Source organism: Echinops telfairi, unplaced genomic scaffold (genome assembly GCF_000313985.2).
Source record: "Echinops telfairi isolate 266 unplaced genomic scaffold, ASM31398v2 ScPeMD7_655;HRSCAF=1070, whole genome shotgun sequence".
NCBI classification, from domain to species: Eukaryota; Metazoa; Chordata; class Mammalia; order Afrosoricida; family Tenrecidae; genus Echinops; species Echinops telfairi.
This window is the reverse complement of record NW_022104553.1, coordinates 28188007-28197299: the sequence shown is the minus strand read 5'-3', so window position 1 is coordinate 28197299 and position 9293 is coordinate 28188007. Positions and strand designations below refer to the sequence as shown.

Genomic DNA, 9293 nt, shown 5'->3' with positions numbered 1-9293 from the left:
TCCGACCCTTCTTTGCCCCCTAGTTACCCCGCAGCAGCCTCTCAGAATCCATTGCTGGACCTTCTCCCTCCGGGGCTCGGGAGCCCAGGCTCCTGCCCCCTTTTCGCTTGACCCCCAAACCCCTCCTCCCCCGAGCTTGAGAATCCGGACCCCGGCCGCCTGGATGGAGAGCAGCGCCCACACCACCGTCCCGAGACCCAGGACCGGGGCTCCCAGTCTCCTCCGCTCCTCCCGGGAGCCCCACCTCCCCAGCACCCCGCGAGGCCGTCCTCGGCCTTCCTCCCCCCGCGGCCCCGGCCTCCTCACCAGCTGCGGCTCGGCCGCGCTCCCTCTCTGCTCCGGGCGCTGCCGCTGGTGTGTGAGAGACAGGTGGCTGGGGAAGAGCAGAGGCCGCCCCGTCCCCCTCCCCAGGAGCCCGGAAGTGGAGGGAGGGGGCCCACAACAGGTCCGACTGCTCCCGAGGGAGGAGGGAACGACCAGTTTGCCCCGCCCGCGGCAGTGGCATCTAGCCATCCCGGCCCCACTGGCCCCACCCTCGGAGAGCCCAGCACCCCATCCCAGTCGGCCTCCAGCGCCCCTCTTCCGGCCCCTTGAAGTCCCAGGTGCCTCAGGTGACGCTGAAGAAGCACATTCTTCATGCCCAGACCCTGGCCATCCCCAAAGAAGGGATGAAAATCAGGACTTCTCCCCGCCAGAGTCCTTTAGAAAAGCCCCTTTTCTCGACCAGTTTGGGGATCTGGGCAGGGCAGGGGATGGGGGTGCCCGGAGCTGAATCAGAGACCCACGACTGAGGGCGGAGTGTGCCCCTCCCCACTTTGCCATGAGGTGGCTGGCAGAGGTTAAAGGTCTCCACCAGGCCCTTTCCCTTCTGGGCAAAAACAGGAAAATAGCTGGTGTGTGAACAGGTATTATTAGTTTGGGAACCGTGCCACTTCATACACATCCATTTCATCTTCACAGCGGCCCAGGGACAGAAGAGATCGCGCTCCCCATTATACAGCTGGGGGAAACCCAGGTTGGGGTGCATGGGAGGGAGAAGCAAATGCAGCCAAGGGTTGCACCTGCCGTAAATATTAACATCAAAGACTCATTTTCTGGAAGGCCCACGTTGTCTGGCTGTCTGTGCAAGCCAGGAAGTGTCTGAAAGATCATTCTGAATAATAACGATACTCGTTAGCAGTGGACAACCCTATGATTGCTACCAAGCCGCTGGTCATTTCACAGAGGAGGAAGCTGAGGCCTGGGGAGGTGTCGTCCCACAGGGAGAACAGGCTCCAGCCCCAAGTGGATGTTCCCAGCCCGGGGTTTCCTGTGATGTTAGGAAATCTGCTTTGGGATCCCTGGATCGTCATTTTGTCCAGGCAGCTGAGTCCAGACACCCAACTACCTGTGCCCCCACCCCTGCCCCGCCCCCAGGGGGTTAAAAAAAAGATGGTTGTCAGATTCACAGCACGCACACACACACAAACGTTTATTTAAGAAACTGGAAGAGCTGGTGAAGGGTAGACAGGGGGAGTGGGGCCAATACCCCACCCTGTGCCATCGACTGCATCATGGACAGGAGCACGTGACAGAGAGCAGCCGTCAGGAGATGGGGGTCTGCACCCCACAGCGCATGTTGGCTGGAACAGCTACATCTGAAAGGACAAGACGGAGGGGGAAACTAGGGGGTCCAGGCAGGCTCGAGGGCCTTCCTTCTAGGGACCCAGAAATCATGAGAACCCTTTTGGGGGGTGGATCTAGAACTCTGGACAAGAGTCCTCGGCAGATTCAAAGGTCCAACCAAGTCTTCCAAACTCCTCCTCCCTCATCTCAGGGGTCTGGGCCACAGTAGACTGCCCCCGACCCTCAGACCCAGGAGTCCCTCCCCCAGCCCCTCCACCTTCAGGCCCAGGAGTCCAATCTCCAATCTCCTCCTCCGCCAGACCCTGCCTTCAGTGACTCACCTATCTGCTGCGGCTTGGGCAAATTCAGGTTGTCCATGACCTTGATAAACTCCTCACAGCTGAGCGTCAGCCGGGGGTTCAGAGTCCGTTCCTCCTCCACAGTGGACACCGTGAGCCCTAGTGGCCAAGGGAAGGGGTGAACAGTCAACCAAGCCAGGGCGGCGAGCCTCCTAGGACTACATTTCCCAGGAGGCCTCGCGGTGCCTCTCTGACTTGGGACTAGCAGAAGCCTGGGTGAGACTGCCTCAAATGGCACTATGGGAAATGTAGTTTCCCACCGTCTTCCGCCCCCCCCCCCCAAAAAAAAAAGAACTAGTCAGTCCCAGTCCCTCTGGAATTCTACGAGTCATGGTTTCTACATCCACACACAGGACACGCCTAAACCCCTGTTCTTTCTGGCCAGAGGGAATCCTCCCAGCTCCACAAGGATTTTTGCAGCCTGGTGAACCACCTAAACCCAACGCACTGTAATTGAGTTGATTTGATGTCATGGTGCCCCCATGTGTCACAGAGCGAAACCGCTCCACAAGGTTTTCTCAGCTGTCAGCTTTCAGGAAGCCAACAGCCAAGCCTTTCTTCCACGGTGCCACTGCATGGGCTCAAACTGCCAACCTTTGGGTGGAAACCAAACCCACTGCAACTCATAGCAGGGATGGGGAACCTCTGGCTTAAGGGGCAGATCACTCACACATATTCATTCACTGTCATCTAGTGGATTTCAGCTCATAGAAACCCTGCCGGACAGGCCCTGTGGTTTCCCAAACCAACTCTCCAGGGAGCAGACAGCCCCATCTTTCTCCCTGAGAGCGGCTGGGAGTTTCAAACTGCTGACCTTGTGGTTATCGGCCCAATGTCTAACCACGACACCACCAGGGCTCCAGTGGGTAATGTTGTTGTGGTGGGGGGGAGGGGTGGACGGTGTCACAGAAGGTCCACAAAACCCTCAGGACCAGTAAACGCCACATGCTTCACCAAAGAGATGTTGCTCCAGCTGCCTCACGAGGGGTGAGTTAAATGTTTGACCAGTGTAGTCCTCAAAGGATGTGATAAATATGCAAATTGGCTTTGGTTGGACAAAAAGAGGCTCCCACTCCTGCTCTATAGGGTTTCTGAGGCTATAAATATTTTTATTTTGAGGCTATAAATCCTTATGGGAGCTGAGAGCCTCATTTTTCTTCATGGAGCAGCTGGTGGATTGGAACCACTGACCTTGGACTAGCAGTCTGGCTCAAACAGTTTGTGCTGAGGACCTAGGGACCTGAGAAACAATAACCACCACTAGCTGCTGTCTATTTGATGTCGACTTGTGGCGACCCCATGCGTTATTCAGGGGAATTGCAGTCCTTGGCACGTTGACAGGTTTGGGAAGCAGCTTGCCAGCACTTCCCTTCCCCGGCGACTCTGCATGGATTTGAACCACCAGCCTCTGCTGTTGGTTGTTCTGGTTGTCGTTAGGGGCCGCCAAGTCCGTTCCGACTCATAGCAACCCTATGCACAACACAATGTGTGTGGTGGCCCGTGGTTGCAGCCACTGTCGTCAGCCCATCCTAGAAGCCCCACACCTCCTTCCAGAAGCCTCACCACGGTAGTCGTGAGCTGGGTAGATCAGACAGTCTCCTGGAAGCGTGAAGATCTTTTCATGGACCGAATGGTACAAGGTTTTAGCACAGCCTGGGGAGGGAGAGCTCTGAGGTTAGTGGATTGGCAGGGCAGGAAACTCCCCCTGACCCCTTCCTTCAGGGGTCACTGTAGCTAATAAACCCTCTCTTCATCCCCACTCCCATCCCCGCTCCGGCTCCCATCGAGGGAGAGAGGCAGAAGAGAGAAGGGCATTCTGGGAGGTGGAACAGCAGATGCGAAAATCTGAGAGAGGGTGAGGGATGTACTGTGGTTGCAAAGGAGTGTGGGATGGGGCCCTTGAAGCACCCAGCAGTGGTGACCCCATCCTGGGGATATCAAGAAAGGCTTCTGCAACAGTAACGTGGGCGAAGGGAGACCGCGGGCGGTGTAAGATATGAAAAAAAAGAATAATTGATAGTTGATTAGGGGTCCGTGGGGGGGGGGGGGAAGGAAGGGGAGGAGCTGATACCAAGAGCTCAAATAGAAAGAATATATTTTGAAAATGATGATGGTAACATATGTACAAATATGCTTGATACAATTGATGTATGGATGAGGAGCTGATGCCGAGGGCTTAAGTGGAGAGCAAGTGTTTTGAGAGTGATAAGGGTAATGAATATACAAATGTGCTTTACACAATTGATGTAGGTATGGATTGTAATAAGAGTTGCATGAGCCCCCAATAAAATGATTTTTAAAAATTGATGTTATGGATTGTTATAAGAGCTGTAGGAGCCCCCAATAAAATGACTTATTTTAAAAAGAAAGAAAGAAAGGGTTCTGGACCAAGAAGGTAGACGGAAGATAAGAAACCAGAGGCAGGAGGCCAAGGGGGAGACTTGCTTCCGAGAAGACCTGAGTCCTAAGCTGGGGTAGGGGTACACTTTTCTGGAATGTTCTGTCCGACTAAGACTAAGAGGAGGAGGCTGTCAGGTGGGGGCGGGGAGTGGATGGACGGGGGATGCAGAGCGCCTCAGAGTTAGAGAGAGAGAGAGAAAGAGAGAGAGAGAGAGAATGAGGTAGAGAGAGAAGGACAGAGGGAAGTGGAGGGCCGGCTGCCCACGATCCGTTCAGGGTGGCTTCTTTACTCTCACCTGGCCTGGACCTTGTCCCCTGAGGCTGTAAAAGCTTCCTACCATCACACATACGCAAAACAAAAAGCAGAAATCCACACCGACTGCCCTGAATCGACTCCCACTCACCGCCAACCTATCAGGCAGAGCAGAGCTGCTTCTCAGGGTTAGCAAGGCTGTGACTCTGTACGGGAGCACACGGCCTCATCTTTCTCATGCCGAGCAGCTGGTGGGTTTGAACTGCTGACCTTGTGGGAGCAGCTTAACCCACAGGCCCACCAGGGTTCCTTTCCCAACTCAAAGGGCATCTAAGTAAACCCTGAGACCCAGGCACTAAACTTTCTCCCCACATCTAACTGCTCCGCACCAGCTTATCTCCAAGTGGAGCAAGACTCCCCCAGCAATTAAACCACCGACTCCACCAACCTCCTGGCAGCCAGATTCCAGAATTTGACTATCCCCTGGGATAAGGATGGGGCTGGCTACTCCCCTAAAGAGTTACAGTCTTGAAAACCCAGCGGGGAAGTTCTACCCTGTCCCAGAGGGTCCTATGAGTCAGATTCAACTTGATAGCAGTGAGCTTGGTTGGTTGTTTTAAAAAAAACAAAAAGCTAATCTCTATCCCTGATTAGTTATATAATAGGTCCACATACTCTTTGATACTTTCTCTCTTCAAAATGGGAAGCTTCATTTCCCCCACTTCATCAGCATGGTCTGGACTGAGCACCTTGCTTTTGATAAGGAGGGTACTGCAGAGATGAGCGGTCCCCCGATACTGCGGAGATCAGGCCATAGAACAGCTGCGGTGGCTTTTTCTGTCTCTCTGATGGCTCCCTCTGGGAGGATCCAGCTGCTATGTCACGAGGACCCTGGAGTAGCCGTCTGGAGAAGGTCCCGAGACAAGGAACTGAGGCTTCCGGCCAAGAGCCAGGACCAACTTGTGGGCCCTGTTCGTGAGCCACCTTCTGGAAGGGTTCTCCCGCTCCAGGCGAACCGTCTGATGACAACCCCGGCTGACCGTTTGACTAGCACCGCTTGAGAGACTCCTGAGGGTTTCTGGGGTAGCCTTTTCCGTCTTGAGAAAAAGGGCTGCCACTTCCCCTTTTCTGCTTCTTCTGACTGTGAACGGGAGGTGCGACAGCTGCGCGTTGCAATCAGGAGGCACACGTCCAGAGAGTCCCACAAATCATCGTGTGCTGATGAAACGAAGGCAGCACCTGCCTTCTCCCAGATTCCTTGTTAGGTTTCCACTTCAAGCCACAGCCGTGGGTTCTGCTAGAAGTTCAAACATCTTCTTAACGTGTGAGCAAGAACCACCATCACCGTGCTAAGCCATCCTGAGATCCCTGGCTCTCCGACACTGTGTGAGACACCCCCCTCCCCTCCCCACAGTAAGGTCTGAGTTAATGCGTTACCCAACAATTAAAAACAAAACACAAAAACTCCAAACTCACTGCTGTTGAGAGACTGACTCAGAGTGACCCTCTAGGACAGGGTAGACCTGCCCCTGCAGGTTTCCGAGACTGTCACTCTTGAAGGGGCTAGAAAGCCCTGTCTTTCTCCCAGTGGGTGGTCCGATTCTAGAATTTAGTTGCCAGGAAGTTGTGTTTGGTGGTTTGATGCCTGGGGGTGGGGACAGGGCGAGGGGAAGCTCGGTCCATTTGTAGTTAAGCTGGTGGGAGCGGTCAGATGGTTTGGGTGAGTTGAGCTGTCCGGGATGAGTTCAAGTCCAGAGGCCAAACTTAATTCTGACTCAGAGCAACCCTGTAGGAAAGGGTAGAATTGCCCTGTGGGTTTCTGGGACTGTAACTCTTCATGGGAGTAGAAAGCTTCGTCTTTCTCCCTGGTGGTTTCAAACTGCTGACCTTTTGGTTAGTAGCCCAGCTTGTAACCACTACACCCTAGGCCCCTTGTATAGCTAACTAATAGAGGTCTGTATCTGATTGTCCCTAAGAGCTCTACCCTTGAGTTTAACTGTCCCTCAGCAGCTAACTCCCTCAATCTAACTCATGCCTCCTTTGAATCTCATCCTGACACCCCTCCGCTCCCCCACTCCTGCCCCCATAAGTCCAAAGTGCGTGCTCAGTGGTCCGCTCTTGCAGCAGAGACTTGAGCCCCTGGCGCGCACATACATTAACCTGACTGACCTTGCTGGAAATCTGTCCGCCCGCACCCTCGGATGAGCAGGGCATCTCCCGTGAAGGCCATGCTGTGGTCATTCAGGACGAAGGTGACGCAGCCTGGGGTGTGGCCAGGGCTGGCCCGGGTCTCCAAAGCCTGGCAGGGAAGAGGGAACATGGAGCCAGTCACCAGCAGCACATCCATGCCTCCATGGCTCCAGCCTCCAGTCGAAATGGGGCCCAGGAGCCCCCACCAAGCTCAGGCCATCTCTAGGGAACCGTTTTGGAAAAATATTAAGGTCGACTGCCAAGCTCTCTCCTACAGGACAGGGTAGAACTGCTCCTGTGAGCTTCTGAGACTGTCACTCTGGATGGGAATGGAAAGCCTCGTCTTTCTCCCAAGGAGAGGCTGGTGGGTTCAAACTGCTGGCCTTGTGGTTAGCAGCCCAACATGTAACTACTACTGTGCCACTTGGGTAAACTCCAGATGGGTTAAAGACTGCAAGACAAGAAAAGAAACATTGGAATGCAATGATGACCACACACACACACACACACACACACACACACACACACACACACACGATATCTACACTTGGATTAAGGTAAGCCCCAAAGAAAACCCACTTCCATCAACTTAATTCCAACTCGTGGCAACCCCAGAGGACAGGGTACAACCCCTCCCACCCCCACCCCATGGTTGTCCAAGACTGTAACTCTTCACGTGGGCAGTGTCCACATCAGATCCCTGAAGCCGTAAGTCTGGAAGGGAAAGCGGGCAGCTTGATTGGAAAGAAATGTGCAGCATTTTAAGGGTGACAGCGCCGCAGGCTGAGTTTAAAGAGACTGGGAAAACCGGGGGAACTTATATTTGTAGCGTGCATGGAGCGGGCACAGACTTCCTGTGCAAACAGTGCTTGCCAAGCAGTGAGGGAAAGGCACTGTGGTAGAAGTCTAAACAGAGAACAACGGAACGCCAGGAAACTACCTCTCGCTCAACCTGCATCGGTCCCAACTCGGGACGACCCTACAGGCCAGGGCAGAACTGCCCCTGTGGGTTACTGCGTTAGTCCGGGTTGACCAGAGAAACAAATCCAAAGATGCTCATGTGCGTGTGAGAAAGCTGCATATCAAGGAGCAATTGTAAATTGAGAAAGCACCCCAGCCCAGTCCGGATCAAGTCCCTAAGTTCGAAATTGGCCCTTATGTCTGATACTAGTCCATACATTCCTCTTCAGACTCATGCAGCACATGCAATGATGCTGAATGCAGGAAGATCACAGGCCGGTGGATGGAAAGCCCTGTGGGTCCGACAGCAGTAGATGCATCTCCAGGGCTCTGGTCGCCCTCAGTGTGACTCCATGTGGCTTGTCAACAGGAAGGTAGAGCGGAGGCAGTGTGTGTCCCGCCTCCAGGGAGGAAGAGAGGATTCCCAGACTCCACGAGAGAAGGCCACGCCCACAGGAGGGATCACCAGCCATGGCCTGATTGACAGGCTAGACCCCACCCCTTCATCCTTATTTATCGAGTTGACATGAAACTGTGTAATTGCCACAGTTTCCGACACGGGGACTCCTTTTTATCGTTTCAATCATGAGAAAGACAAACTTTACTTTAAGACACCATATTCTGAAGCTAAATGAATAAAAGTTCATGCAGTGCACCTCCCCCTCATGCTGCCAGCACACCACCTGCCCTACCTGCAGGCCAGAGAATAACAAGAGAGACCAGCCAGCAAGCCGTTTTAAATGACATTCCTCAGAGATATTGGCTGTCCACGTCCTCGGGACTATGTTTTCCCTTTAGTATTTTGGGTGACCATTTTAAACTAATAATAGAACTAGCGCGTGTCTTTCAAAGAGTTCCTGTGTTTCTATAGCTCCTGGGTTTTACTTGTAAGAAGGCCCCCTAGTCTACATGTGGGGGCAAAGGTCCACATGTGTCCTTGGTTTGCATGGCCCGTAATCAGAAGATAACAACGACATGCACACGTGGGCCCAAGAATCCAGCTTCCTGGGGATTGCCATGCACACATTGAGGCAAAACTGACGATTAACTCTGTAACCCTTCACCTAGTTTACAATAAAAAGTTTGGGGGAAAAAAACAACAAAAAAATTCAGCTTCTAGTGGCTGCCGGAGGATTCAAAACACTCATCTGATTCCACCTCAAGAGCTGGATCATAAAGTCTTTTTGTTTGTTTGTTTGTTTGTTTGTTTCAAAGCTATATATTTACATTTGTTTTACACACAAAATCTTAAGCACATCCTCGTTCACTCTCATTACAGACATTAAACCCCAGGCAAACTGGATTTGTTAGGGAGCTAGATCAGGGACAGGGGGCTTGTCCCTCCTAGGCCTGCACAGGCCCCCATAAAGGAGGTTGGGAAGAACACAGGTGACCCTTTTTTTTTGTTTGTTTGTTTGTTTGTTTGTTTGCTTGTTTTTTTTTAAACATTTTATTAGGGGCTCATACAACTGTTATCCCAATCCATACACACATCAATTGTGTAAAGCGTATTTGTACATCATTTC

The 9293-nt window shown here is 52.9% G+C and overlaps 1 protein-coding gene across 1 annotated transcript in view; it reads right to left on the bottom strand.

Moving 5' to 3' along the window:
- Nucleotides 1-1443: 1443 nt before the first annotated feature.
- The window catches only part of ETHE1 (ETHE1 persulfide dioxygenase), a 32602-nt gene continuing 24752 nt past the window's right edge, over nt 1444-9293 (bottom strand). Inside the window, exons 5-8 of the mRNA XM_045292686.1 lie at nt 6787-6916; nt 3528-3617; nt 1947-2063; nt 1444-1637 (exon numbers count right to left, since the gene is read on the bottom strand). Of these exons, the coding sequence (XP_045148621.1) occupies nt 1585-1637; nt 1947-2063; nt 3528-3617; nt 6787-6916 (390 nt within the window). The 3' untranslated portion in view covers nt 1444-1584. The remainder of the gene's footprint in view (nt 1638-1946; nt 2064-3527; nt 3618-6786; nt 6917-9293) is intronic.